General features: G+C 44.3%; 1 protein-coding gene across 1 annotated transcript in view; it reads right to left on the minus strand.

Annotated features, from left to right (window-relative positions):
* Nucleotides 1-11,368, minus strand: part of LOC143133910 (protein APCDD1-like) — a 22,828-nt gene extending 11,460 nt beyond the window's left edge. The window contains exons 1-4 of the mRNA XM_076293865.1: nt 10,862-11,368; nt 3,400-3,610; nt 520-791; nt 83-357 (exon numbers count right to left, since the gene is read on the minus strand). Of these exons, the coding sequence (XP_076149980.1) occupies nt 83-357; nt 520-791; nt 3,400-3,610; nt 10,862-10,958 (855 nt within the window). The 5' untranslated portion in view covers nt 10,959-11,368. The remainder of the gene's footprint in view (nt 1-82; nt 358-519; nt 792-3,399; nt 3,611-10,861) is intronic.
* Nucleotides 11,369-13,744: the final 2,376 nt, after the last annotated feature.

Genomic DNA, 13,744 nt, shown 5'->3' on the forward strand with positions numbered 1-13,744 from the left:
ATATCTCTCTTACTCTCTCTCTCACACACACACAGACACAGACACACACACACACACTCACACACACATTAGAGTGTCTAACCTTGGCGTTCTGCAGTGCTGGCTGGTAGCTGGACGGCCTGTAGTACATCCTCTGGGCAGGCTCGGTGTGGATGTCGCCCAGGAAGAGCTCCTCCACCAGCTGCTCCAGGTTGTGGTGGCGGTACTGCTTCTCCAGCCTGAGCAGCTGTAGCTCGTGCATGGCAAAGTTCAGGCCGCGCGCGCACTCAGCGCCATCGCTGTTTCTCCACAGCTCGTAGCTCACGCCCGTCTCCAGCCCCCGGCCCCCCAGCGCCAGCTCCAACCGCACCACCCCTCCCCCTCCTTCTCCTCCACCTCCTCCACCTCCCCCTCCTCCTTCTCCTCCTGCCTCCTCCTCCTCTCCCTCGTCCAGCTCCAGCCCGGCCTCCTGCTCCTGCTCCGGCGCGGGGTCGCTGTTGGTGCTGCTGCTGCTGCTGCTGTGGCGGCGGCGGTGGTGCTGGCAGGTGCGGCCGAGGTGCTCCGTGAGGTCCCGGGCGGCGGCCGGCGTGTGGCAGAGCAGGCGCAGGCTGTGCAGAGTGTAGTCAGCCTCGGTGCCGCCGCGCACGATCCACGAGGCCTGCCGGAGGCGCAGGCGGCCGTGCGCCACCAGTGTGTGTGTGGGCGTCGTGCAGTGGTTGTCTGCATAGTAGAACTGTTGCACATGGAAGGTGTGGTTGCCGTAGAAACGGTAGGAACGTGTCACAAACTCCGGCCCCGGACGCACCTCACAGCTGCCATAGAAATGGACAAAGAATTGATAGAAACGATGATTAAGATGATGATGGTGATGATGAGAAACACTGCACTACATTGATAGATATGTCACCTGTCTAACTATTTAATTTATTTGAGTCATACTTGTTATAGTCTATAGTAGGGGTGTAACGGTTCATGTATTCGTATTGAACCGAAACGGTACGGGCGTCACGGTTCGGTGCATGAATTTACATGGAGAATACACGGTATAAAAATACATAAAACTCGTGTGCGCATTAATTAATGTAATGCGCAATTACTGTTAAGTAGCGAGAGTTACGGGAGTTCTTTAGCGACACCTAACGCTAATCTGTAGCCTCGCCTTAGCTCTGAAGCTCTGATTGGCCCCTATGTTTTTTTTGTCAGGTCGTCGGTCGAGTCCGTCAGTCATTAGCAGCACTAAGGTTAGACCCACAAGAGTTAGAGGATCCGCTGGTCTCTTTAATATCGCAAGTTTGAGAACTTCAGTTACAGTAACGTTAGTACAGGCGAAAGAGTGGTGGATAAGATGAAACTGTGTGTCGGCGTTGTTCAGCAGTTGTTGGGTATGTGAGTGGAAAAAATGCTACACATATTCGAAGCCATCACCCAGATTATGTAGGCTACCAATCACTGAAACGAGGGGAAAAAACTTCGCCTGCGCATCAGCAGCCTTTGGATACACATACAAATAGGGCCAAAACCCATGACTTAAATTAAATGATTTCGTAATGACAGAAAGCTATGTAAATCGCGTGGTAATTACCTTTAAGTTGGGGTAACTTGTAACTTCTCACATGAGGAGCTGGTAGTGTTAAGTGCATAGACAGTAAAATAAAGTGACAACGCTAACCAGGCTAATAAACAAACCATGCTACGGTGAGTTAACGTCAAAGGGCAGTCACGTGACTTCTAGTTGTAGTCTTTATGAAATGAAAGGAGCAATTTCGTTTTTTTTTTAAAAGGCAAAATAGTGTGATATTTTCACAGTTAGTAGACTAGATTATTACTTTACACACAATAAAAAAAAATATTGAGGCAACTTGTAGACCCTTCCATATACAACTAAACACAGATGTTGAAGGTCTTGCTTAAGTGGATTTTTAAAAATCATTTTCTATGTAATTTGCACTTTCAGAAATAAGAGATGCTGTAGGCCTATTTTCAGTTTCATAGCTGATTGTCTTATTTTGTTTACAAGTTACAGATGGAGTCTGGGTACTTATTGTACTGTTTAGCCTACATCTTACACACTTCAGGCTGTTGCAGATAACTCAGGGAAGAGACTGTATGACACTAGGTGGTACAGCCTGACACATGTACAAAAAAAAAAATGCTTTCTGCATTTTTGTTTTGCTTTTCCCTCCATTGTACCGAAGTCGTACCGAACCGTGATGTCCGAACCGAGGTATGAACCGAACCGTGACTTCTGTGTACCGTTACACCCCTAGTCTATAGTAATTGTTATTTTTGATGGTAATTTTGATACCATAGATTTAATAGAGACCCAGTCAGACCAATAGTATGAAAAATCAGGAACAGAGTTTATTTACAATGATGCGCATCAAGGGAGAGACAGCATGACTTCACCTAAAGATCCATCAGCTGCTCTAACTAGACAAGGAAATAGTTAGAGTTTAAGTATCCTTCCAGGCTGATGGGAGATGGCGTTGGTCATCCCATCTCACGTGGACTACACTGAATCAGACCCTGATTAGTGGCAACCTGGCAATCCGGAGCAGATAGCTACTGACGCAGCCATGCAGAACAGTGAAACACTGCAAATTCATAATATTCCTGCTTATCTCTAAATACAGTCACACACAGATATACACAGGGACAGTAAAGATATCATACAGTCATTACATAGAATCATACTTTTAGTATCAAAGTGACCTACTAATGAGAAATGCAGAACATTAAACCACATATTGGAATATTGGACATAATGTTCTAATCCACTTTCTCTGAGTCCCCCTTTTTCAGCCTTTATGGGTGGAACATTTCATCAAATAGTGCCACTGGGAAAATGCACAAAATATAAATGATTATATTTTTGAAACAATTGTTTCATCAAAGTTAGTCAGATCCAAATAAGCAGGTACATGACTAGATATATGATTTCTTCATAAGTTATGAAAAATAGCTACACATGATTGGTGTACAATAACAACCAAATAAATCAAAGAGCAAATTGTCACAATAATCACAACAAGAGCTACTGTAGTGATCCAAAAAGAATATATTTGGTCTATCCCCCTAAACTATTCAGAAACTCGTCTATATCATTTCTATATCAGGTTGGGATAATCCCATTGGTGTACCACTGTTTCAGATTATCAACCGATTTAGAGGCATCTGGACATAAATCACATGTATAAAAATAATAAGTTCTGAATCAAATACTCTCATTATGAATACTGTTGTTATTCTTTTAATCATTTCACTGTAAATTAGTGTAAATGTAAATGTATTTACTGTAAATTGTTAATCTAAGGTTGTCGATAAAAGTATGCTAAATACCATAAACACGTCTGTCTGTCTGTCAACCTGACTGACTGATTCTCTATCTATCTGTCGGTCTGTCTGTCTGTGGAGACTGACCTGGTGGAGACCCAGTGGCCCTCGATGTTGGGGGGCATCTGCACGGTGATGCGGGCCCCGTGGTGCAGGTGCTTGAGCATGTGGTGGCACTGTGTGTCCCTTGGGGGCCACCCTACCCCCTTCCCCAGGGGGGGCCACCCGCCCATGCCTTTCCCCAGGGTCAGACCACCGGAGCGCGGGTCAAATGGGTGAAGAGAGCCCTCAGCACAGCCTGGGAGATCAGACACACACACACAGGTGGTTTTGTAAACTTTTCCAACACGGCCTGTGTAAGCTAAATAAGAGAAGTGTTAATCTCATGAAAACATGTAAGATCATCTTAAACCAAGCCCATTAGCCCATATTGTGCTGTGTTAGTTGAAGTTAGTTATACCCCATCCTCCCCCCTGCCCCCTGTCCTGCCCTTGCGTGGCTCTGCTCTGCATGGAGGGCTGTGGTGTGGAGGACATTCCTGCATTCCTGGGGTGTCATTCCTGTCAGGCAGATGGGCAGGCAGGCAGGCGCGTCTCACATAGTCCCCCTGACCACCCCCCCCCCCTATCAGCACATCACACCTCTGCTCTTTGCCAGCAGCCATCACGGCACAGGAGAACAAGTCTGCCAGTTTAATCAGTACACTGCCAATTAAAAAAAACGTCCTTGGACTGGACCCCAGCAGACACACACACACACACACATATATATCCACAGGCACACACACATGTATGTATATACCTCCTTACACACATCTGCACACACTCTCGTTCTAATTCACACACACTTTCTCTCACTCTCTCGCTCTCTCTCTCTCACAGGCAGCTGACTGTAGGTGCTTTGATGATGCTTATCGCTGCTCTGCAGCACGAGGGTCTGAATCTGACACTTTCATTAGAGCTGCAGCCCTCTGACCCGCTGACCGGGACAAGTCCTGCACTACTCCATCATCGCCTGAGCCACAGGCCCACATATTACACTGGCCAGGGCCCTCATCACCCAGGCACACATCACCCAGGGCTCACTCACTCACTCCCTCCCTCCCTCCCCCCCTCACTCACTCACTCACTCACACGGCCAGTGTTGGGAAGGTTACTTTTAAAAAGTATTCCACTTTGGAAAATGTATTTCGTAACGTATTCCAATAGATTAGTCAAAGTCAGTAACGTATTTTGAATACTTTGGATTACATCAGCATAGTATTTTATTTTGTTAGCAGTGGATGAAACAGTTATGTGAGGTTATGTGAAGTTGACCCATAGTGTCAACAACACAACCCGCTACACAACTTGCTTTACATTGAGGATGGTTTGATATACAGTATGTGTTATGAAACTCTGTTACCGTCCTTGTGTCAAAGAACCTAACAGAGGTGCTTGTCTGTACAAAGGCTAAAAGGCTACCAAATCTTAAACAAAGTATACACAGATTTTTTTAAATGAATTTCAATAGCAGAAATGGACATGCCTTTTTGCAGAACACTCTGTCAAGAAACGAGAACCTGTAATAGCCCAAAACATGCTGGTTCGATGTAGGCCAACAAAACTAATTTTACATCCTACATTCCCTGAAAGGTTTTTCATTTAGGATATCAATATAAACAGAGAGGGAAAGACAAAGAAGCCATTTGAGAGATATGGCTATGGTGTGGTTAAAAAGATATTTGCATTGGAGTTTGAAAAGCCTTGGCCTACATGTTATAAGGATTTAAAATGTGCCATCCATTTAAATTGTAACTAATATAGTAACTCATATTTTGTATTTTAAATACGTTATCAGGAGTACATGTATTCCATTACTCCCCAACACTGCACATGCCCGGGAGGTAATGATCCCTGGGTGATGTGGGCCCTAGTTACACAGAGAGATTTTGGAGCCCAGGTATAACACAGAGGTATAAAACAGAGACACAAACTTTCACCACATATTACCTGGACAGAGAGAGAGTCCTGGGGCCCCTATCACCCAGGACTCACTCAGACCCACTGGGAGACCTGGAGCCAATATCACCCAGGAGGACTCACTCCACCCTCCCAGTCGCTGCAGGACTCTGCACACAGGCCAAGGGCAGGTCAAGGTCGATTGGAGGGGGGTGCTCTCAGATGGTGGTTGGCTCTAGCAAGGCCAGGATATGAATCTGCCCGGATATGCACCAGACTATAGGGCTACATTAACATCCACATCAGAGCAGACTGATATACAATTGAATGGTGCTGAGATTTTGTGGGGATTTCTTTGCAAATGTGCAAATGCCGAATGGGACACAACACTTCACCATCACCACACCTTATTGAGAAAATAAATAGTATTCCATTTAATATACTCCCTTACACACGCTCGAGCGAGCGCGCACACACACACACACACACACACACACACACACAAGCACACACACATTGTGGAGAGTTACACATACTGACCCCTAGGTATACCTTTCAGTGGTGAGTAGGCCTAAACGGCTACAGACACTGACACACAATAATCTGCGCCCCCCAAAAACAAAGGAAAAATGACACAGCATTGCGGCGCCACAGCAATTCACTCTCATATCAAACCTGTCATTTACGTCCCTATACTCGTGATGGTATTTTGAGAGCATAAACCATCTCATTGTCAGGATGACAAATCGACCGTTCTTGGCAGGCTCCGCGTGGCGTCTTGAGGTCACCACATAAAATGACAAAACCTCCAACAACCAACAATGGAGGAATTTAGGGGCTAAGATATCGGAAATTAAAGAATTCTAGCGCTGGTGGCGACGGGAGCGGCCTCCCGCATTCCACGGCGGGATTTATAGTAGGTCTACATAATGCCAGCACATTACTGGAAGATCATCCCTGAAACGCGAAGCCACTGCCTTTAACTTCAGAGAGATGTCCTGAGAGAAGCCAGTACGTCTCCATAGCCACGATAGATAGACCTGCCACTGCCACAATAGAATGTTCAATCGTTTCAAGCATGCACTGAAGAGATAATCCAATATAAAAATGGTTTAGGTTTAGCCTAGCCTACTGCTCAATAATTATCTAAGAGATTTTCAGCGCACATTTAGCCGATAAAACACACATTTCCGAAACTTAGAGAAGCAATTCTCTCTGAGAACAGTCAATAGCTCTCTCTAAATCTAGCTCAAATATATGATCTCCTAAGTCTTGCTTGCTTGTCTGACAGAAACCCAATGTCGGGACAATGTGTGGATTCCAACAGTGTCTTACGTGCCAAAAGAAATTATTACAGCCTTGTTATCTAAAGCCGATCCAGTTAGGGTGGCCAAATATGATCTGTTTCAACCTGAGCAGGAACAACGATCACCCCCAAACAAATCGCACATAATCCTCCAGCTTCAACCGGTGTCAGTAACGGCGCGCTGTTGAAAGCGGTGGCTCTCGTATCAAAGCACTGGGCGCGCACCTGCACGCACTGTTCAGTCCTGGAAAAGAGACTGGAACCTCGGCCAAAAGTGTGGGGGATAGGAAGTGCAGCCTAGATGTCATATTTTAGGACAAGAAAACCACTTTACTACGTTAAGCTATAGTGAGACCCAGACGAGACATGGTACCACATGGCTATACCAGTTAGACCTGCCATAGATGTCCACATTGACCACATCTTTTAATAACGGGCACATGTCGTGTTCGCACTAGATAGGCTATAGCATGCGCCGTTGAGGTTAAAGAGTCAGGTCATAACCGAGGGGTATTCTGTGTGAATCGAAGCGGAATTTACAACGTTGGGAAACTTCCCTTGCGCTCAGCTGAGGGCTCTAGAGGTGCGTTAAAGGGCAGATTACAAACCCACTCCTCTCCCCCACCGGCTGATACTCCAAACCGGAATTTAGCCATTCCAAGGATGACGAATTATCCCCGTGAGCGAAGTTAAAATGATCAGAGCGGGACATCAAATCAGCCTGACAAGAAAATAGACGACACATCTGATCGTCAAACGCTACACTGCTGAAACTCACCTCACATTTTAGCAAATAAGAATAGCATCCCCATAATGAGTTTTACAGGACACGTTAGTTGCTAGTCTATATAAAATCCATTATGGAATGCCTAATATAGGCTAGCCTATTCTAATTCGTTAAATACCGTGGTAAAGTTGGTTTTATATTGGACGTTGGATATTCGACACATTCGAAAAATCTATTTAGCACTGACTACGAGGGTCGAGTTTGTGTCAAACCAACTTTAATATGTTTAAACAAGGCCTGCCTATATTGCACAAAGCTTCTTTTGTCAAAAACCCCATCTTTTATGCTGATAATTTTTTTTTTTTTTATAAAATCAAAGAGTGAGTTTTTGGAAAACAGAAGCTTTGTGTACTATGTAGGTCAGTTAGCTGAGTGCAGCAGATGTGTTTTGACACGGGTAGGTCAAAAGGTCAAGCTGCATAATAGATTTATAGCATTTTTTAATAATAAAACATTTATATAAAATCAAAGAGTGAGTTTTTGGAAAAAAAGAAGCTTTGTGTACTATATAGAGCAGTAATCCGAGTTCACCAGATGTGTTTTGACATGGGTAGGTCAAAAGGGCAAGCCGCATAATAGATTTGAAACATTTAACATTAAAAAATTGTATAAAATCAAATAGTAGGTTTTAGGGAAAAAGAAGCTTTGTGTACTAGAAAGGGCAGTAAGCCGGGTTCAGGAGATGTGTTTTAGTATGGGTAAGTCAAAAGGTGAAGCTGCATAATAGATTGAAATCTTTTATCAGCATAACAATTTCATAAAATCAAAACATGGGTTTTTTTTTAACAAAATAAGCTTTGTGTAATATAGGCAGGTCTTGTTTAAACATATTAAAGTTGGTTTGACACAAACTTGACCCTCATAGTCAGTGCTAAATAGATTTTTCGAATGTGTCGAATATCCAACGTCCATTATAAACCCAACTTATTTAATATTTCTTCTAACTCAAACTCATTGGCCTTGGCTCATTTTCTGTGAAGAACATAAAAAATAACTTGGCTGGGCCTGCTATGTGTGTGTGTGTGTGTGTGTGTGTGTGTGTATGTGTCTGTGCATCTCTGTGTGTGTCTGTGCGTCTATGTGTGACTGAGTAGGTGTCTGTGTGCACCTGCTATTCCCACAAAGTTACAAAATTGTTACATTTCAAGCACTTTCACCTTTTCTGATTAAGTTCCAAGAAATAAGCACCAATAATGATGAAAAATCTTATTTCTATTTCTTTTTTTTTACCTTTCTAATGGAATTTCCTAATTTTCTCACAAAAAACGAAAATTACCATATGATCATAAATGTGATCTCAAAGGGGTAAATGCCAACTATGAAACATACATGATGTTTATATCATTGGTAATTGAGCTAAAGTAAACATCTGTATAAGATCATAAGTCAAATCATAAGTATTTTTGCATAAATGTTTATGGCTGTATTGATTTAAAAGCCTAATAATGTGGTGGGTCCAGACCCGGAAACATTGGCTGTGTAACAAAAATATGAACACCTTACAAGGGTTAAAATAAATTCTGTCTCTCTCTCTCTCTCTCACACACACACACACACGTTGTGCGCCTGCATCCTTAGCGCAAAGTGGCTGAGTAGGCCTATAGTTGTTGCACTGAAGTAACCTACGGGGCTGAGCTCTGCCGCGTTCCCAAGTCTGTCCTTGCGCTGCAAATCAAAGCGCCCACGGCTCCCCGAGCTCTGAGCTCCAAGCGACCGCCGAGAACATCTCCAGCTGGCGGCGGGCCATCGGTGAGCTAACGCTCTCTTGGAGCCTGGGCCAGTGTAGAACCTCCAGACGCGCCTTCTGGAGACGGAAGAAAAACCATTGCAGGGCAGGCAGCGCCACTAACGACGGCGACACTCTTTCTGGAGGGGCCTCTTAAGGCTTTTACCAGATGCCCTCATAGCGGCGTATAGCGCTGCCAGAAGCCTCGAGGGTCGCGCTTTGCTCCAGCTATTATCATGATTATTGCGGCGTTGATGGAGGTCAGTGCCAGTGTGCGACTAACCACCGCTGGCGCTGACGATGAGGAATGTACTTGATGATGAAGCCTTTGAATCGTTCAGTGGGTTAGAATCACGTTTATATCCTTTTTCAAACAAATCCAATTTTATGTTATTAACAACTAAATGTCTAAGAGGGACAGATTCAATATACTTCCGCTCTGACTTGACATCCAACGTTTAAAAAATAATAAGTGGAAGCAGCAATGGACCCCTTTTTATCAGATCCAAAACAATGCCGTCTTTGTGTCTCTCCCAATCAATCAGTCATGGCGCTGAGAGCTTGATGTGTGCGTGTGTGTGTGTGTGTGTGTGTGTGGTATAGTGTAGGTCTGGCGTAAAGTTTTGCTGGGTTATGAGGGCAACTTTACCGCGGCCCCACGTGAGACTCTCTTCACCGGTGGTGTGGCTTCGCCGCAGAGTTCCTCAGAGATTTGCAACAGTGCCCTGACGTTCAATTTTTACTACCGCTCGGAAAGGCAGCAATAACGCGAGGCTTAATTGAACGTTGCACATTCGCCTAAACACACTGGCGAGAAAGTAGATTTCAAAATATCCTTTTTATCTACCGTCTCCCTGGCTCATTATTTGAGGTGGCGGCCAAAGGCGCTGGCCCTTGTCGGCGTTGGACCAGATGGAACGGGTCAACAGACCGGCTCATCGGCCCTTCCGCTGCCTCCCCCGCACAAGAGCCGTTTGAATGAAAGTTTAAGTGGGCCACTAACATTGCTTTCATCTTTCTTGTTGCCGCCAGCCTGCGTTTTTCTTCTTCTATCTCTCTGTCCAACTCTCTCTCTCTCTCTTTTATGAAGAACTGTAGCCTATACTCCTAAATGGATGATAGTCTAAACACACATGTAATTAATTCTTTGTAGCCTAATCTTCATTCAAATTGTTATGTAGACTGTAATGGCTGCTAACAAATGAGTTTACAGGGAATCAAAGCTATGACCACCACACCTTACATTTTTTTAAAATAACCCACAATCATATTTAATAGCCTCTATAAAATGAGATAGCATCTAACATTTCAAGGGAAAATAATTCGGCTATAGGCGTACATACCACAAAATAGGCCTAGTTTGTGTTTAAAAAGGGTGTTGAAGATTGTTCAGCGTAATTCAAATGAAAGGTTTGCGCTTTTTAGTTTTACACTAAATTAAAGTTACACGCATATTTAAATTATCTGCTATAGCCTACTCATAATATAGAATGCCATTTCAATTAGAAATAGGCTACATAACTCTGTGGCAGCTCATTTAATTAAGTGGATCTCTTTGACAAAATGGATGTAGCCTAACTCGTAGGATCATTCAGTTATACAGGTATGCATGTGTGTAGTTGGAGACAATGCGTGAGTTCACCTGCAGAAGGGAATCATATCACCTGGCTAACGGAAAACAGGCATGCGGAAAACAGGCATGCATCTAATTAGTTGCAATTTCATGCACACAGACACGAAATTACAACACATAGACTACTTTGCTTTTGAACTCTACAGTCTATACTCACGGGAGAGAACAGTGAGAAAAATCAGAGGAGCGAACGCGGCCATAGTTATGCGTGGTTGGAATGACCCTTGCAGCCCGACTGGAATCAGGTAGTCCATGCTCGTAGTGTTGACCCGTTACATACGGTGGCGTCGCCGCCTCTGTAGATCAATTAACGAGCGCTACTTCTCTGCACACGTGATAGGAGCATCCAAAGACCAAATGCTGCTTGCTGGTGTTGCGCTGCGCGGGGTTCACATTGTTGAGAAGGTGCAAATGATAGCCGAAACAACCCAAGTTCAAGTACGACCTGCATTCCAAAACAGAGACTAACTTGCCAGCAACCTTCCCCAGTCTCTGTCACTCTTTTCGCGGTCTCTCCCGTTACAGTACGCGGTCCCTGTACACGTAGTCCACTTTAACGTGATCCAAAACTCGGCATTTGTTTTCATGCGTGCGGCAGGGAGGTTGAGAAAGTTTCTACGCCAGCCTGTGTTGTTTGCCGCTGGGTCGCACTCACTGGCGAGGGGAGGACCTGCTAGCGGAGTTTGTGAGGAGGAGCGAGGGGGTGTGGACTCAAAGCCCCACGGTAGATTTCCACTGCCGCGGCCCAATCTGAAACTCCGGCAGATGAAACTGGATCTGATTCCCGCAGTAAATGGTTACAGCCCATCGTGTTGGGGCTTGTCCTTGGATAATAGGTTTTCTGTTTTGTGTCACCGGCATTTTGGCATCGTTAAGTGTACTGAAAGCATCAAAACATCAAACACTGCAGAATATCTGAACCAGAGGTCTTGAGGGTCACTAAATTAGAGTGATGGTTTTAGAGTAGGATACACCATGCAACATTGGTGCAGATCTTACAGTAATAAGCAAGTACAGCAAATGCAACTCTTTGTTTGTTAGTTGGTCAGTTCTTTCTTTATTGCTGTTTGTTTTTCACAACATATTTAGTCAAGTCTGATGGACAGAAATGTTTGTGACAATCAGGTGGATCAAGTAGCTGCTCACTGTGTGTAGATCAGCTCCCAACTGCAACTGGAAATAAGCACTGGGCATATTGTGGGCACTGCAGTTGTATGTGTGTGTGCATGTGTGTGTTCTGTGTTGGCTGTTATAGGAGAGTGTATGTTGGCAGGGTATGTATAATCAATTCTGTGTTTGTGTGATCTGTGGTGTGTGTGTGGTGTGTGTGTGTGTGTGTGTGTGTGTGTGTGTGTGTGTGTGTGTGTGTGTGTGTGTGTGTGTGTGTGCACGCAGCGATGTGGTAAAATAAGAGGTCGGTAAACTATGAATTCTGTGATCACAGTGAGGTGAACTGCGCCATGCGGTATCTGATTTTTAATGATAGGCCTAGTGGAAGTTATTGTCCAGTGTTGATGAGTGTGTACATATTGTAAATGTGGACAATACAGTGTGATTTTTTAATGTAAAAAGTTGCAATTGGTGAATAAACTCTTTTGAGAGGTGGATAAACTCTAATAAGAGGTGGATAAACTATTTCTGAAATTTCAGAGGTGGATAAACTGTGTTTACTTGCATTTAGCCTCCACTATGTGAGTGTGTGTGTGTGTGTGAGTGTGTGTGTGTGTGTGTGTGTGAGAGAGAGAGAGAGAGAGAGAGATTTGGGCATGATAGAGTTTCAGAGGTTGGCATAAGCAGGCTGTGTTTTCACTGAGTGGGATGGGCAAGGGGTGCCTGGGGTTGGTGGCTGGCACTGAGCTAGCTGTGAGCTTTTCGTGGTGAGCTGGTCTTGGGCTGGTTGTGCGTTGGCAGTTAGTTGGCGTCATAGGCGGTGTTTGAGTTGATCGTGGGCTTGTTGTCCACAGGAAAAGATGTGGTAGTGAGTTTGTGTTGGGTCAGTTGACATGCTTGTGGGTCAGTGAGTTTGTTTTGGGTTAGTTGTGAGTTTGTCTTGGATTAGTTACTGTATGAGTTTGTTTTGAATGAGTTGTAAGTTGATTGCTCTCTAGAGTAATTTTTCAGAATTCAGTGGTTGCCAATGTAGTACAGTTTCTTTCTTGTCTGAAGGAAAGGAGGGGTGAAGTGAGGAAAGAGACACAGTGTATGGGGGAAGAAAGGATGGGAGAAAAACAAATGAAATATTTAGAAATATATGAGTAAAAGATGTTGAACTAGAGTGAGTGAGAGATTGTGAGAAAAAAGTGTGTGTGTGTGTGTGTGTGAGAGAGAGAGAGAGAGAGAGAGAGAGAGAGAGAGTGTTTGTGTAATGTATTTATGAGATAAATTGTGTGTGTGTGTGTGCGTGTGTGAGGTGGGGGGACTTGGATGTGGCTTCAAACACTGCGGTGACATCATTCAGCTCTGTTTCTTTCAAAGTGACTATTGTTCTAACAAACATCTTTCTTCAGTAAAAAAAACACCAACCCTCACAGATGGGCCTCAGCCAAGGATGCACACCCACACACTCACACACACACACACAGACACACATACACACACACACACACACACACACACACACAAACACACACACACACACACACACAAACACACTTTCTCACTCTCTTTCGCCATCATGTTTGTTTGCTCTCTCTCTTGCACAGACACCACACACACTCTCTTGCTAAATCCACTAGAGTGGAACTTATCGGCATGAGTGGTGGTTGGTAAGAAAACGTCATAAGACATTCTGTAGTAAATTGGACTAAAGGGTTCCAGAACATGGCTTCAGAAACACCTTTGGGTCCAGGAACCAAGAAAGTTACAGAGAGTTTGTGAACCAGTGCATGGTTCGTCCTTCTGGTGGCTGGAGGCTAACATGAGGCAGCCCTTCCTGACAGTTTCCCACACTAATGTGCACACACACACACACACACACACACACACACACACACACACACACACACACACACACTGTAGTCGTCACACAGATAGGCACACA

The sequence above is a fragment of the Alosa pseudoharengus genome, unplaced genomic scaffold (assembly GCF_046254945.1).
Source record: "Alosa pseudoharengus isolate Yale_2024_CS ecotype anadromous, Long Island Sound unplaced genomic scaffold, YU_APseudo_1.1 YU_APseudo_1.1_scf_2, whole genome shotgun sequence".
NCBI classification, from domain to species: Eukaryota; Metazoa; Chordata; class Actinopteri; order Clupeiformes; family Clupeidae; genus Alosa; species Alosa pseudoharengus.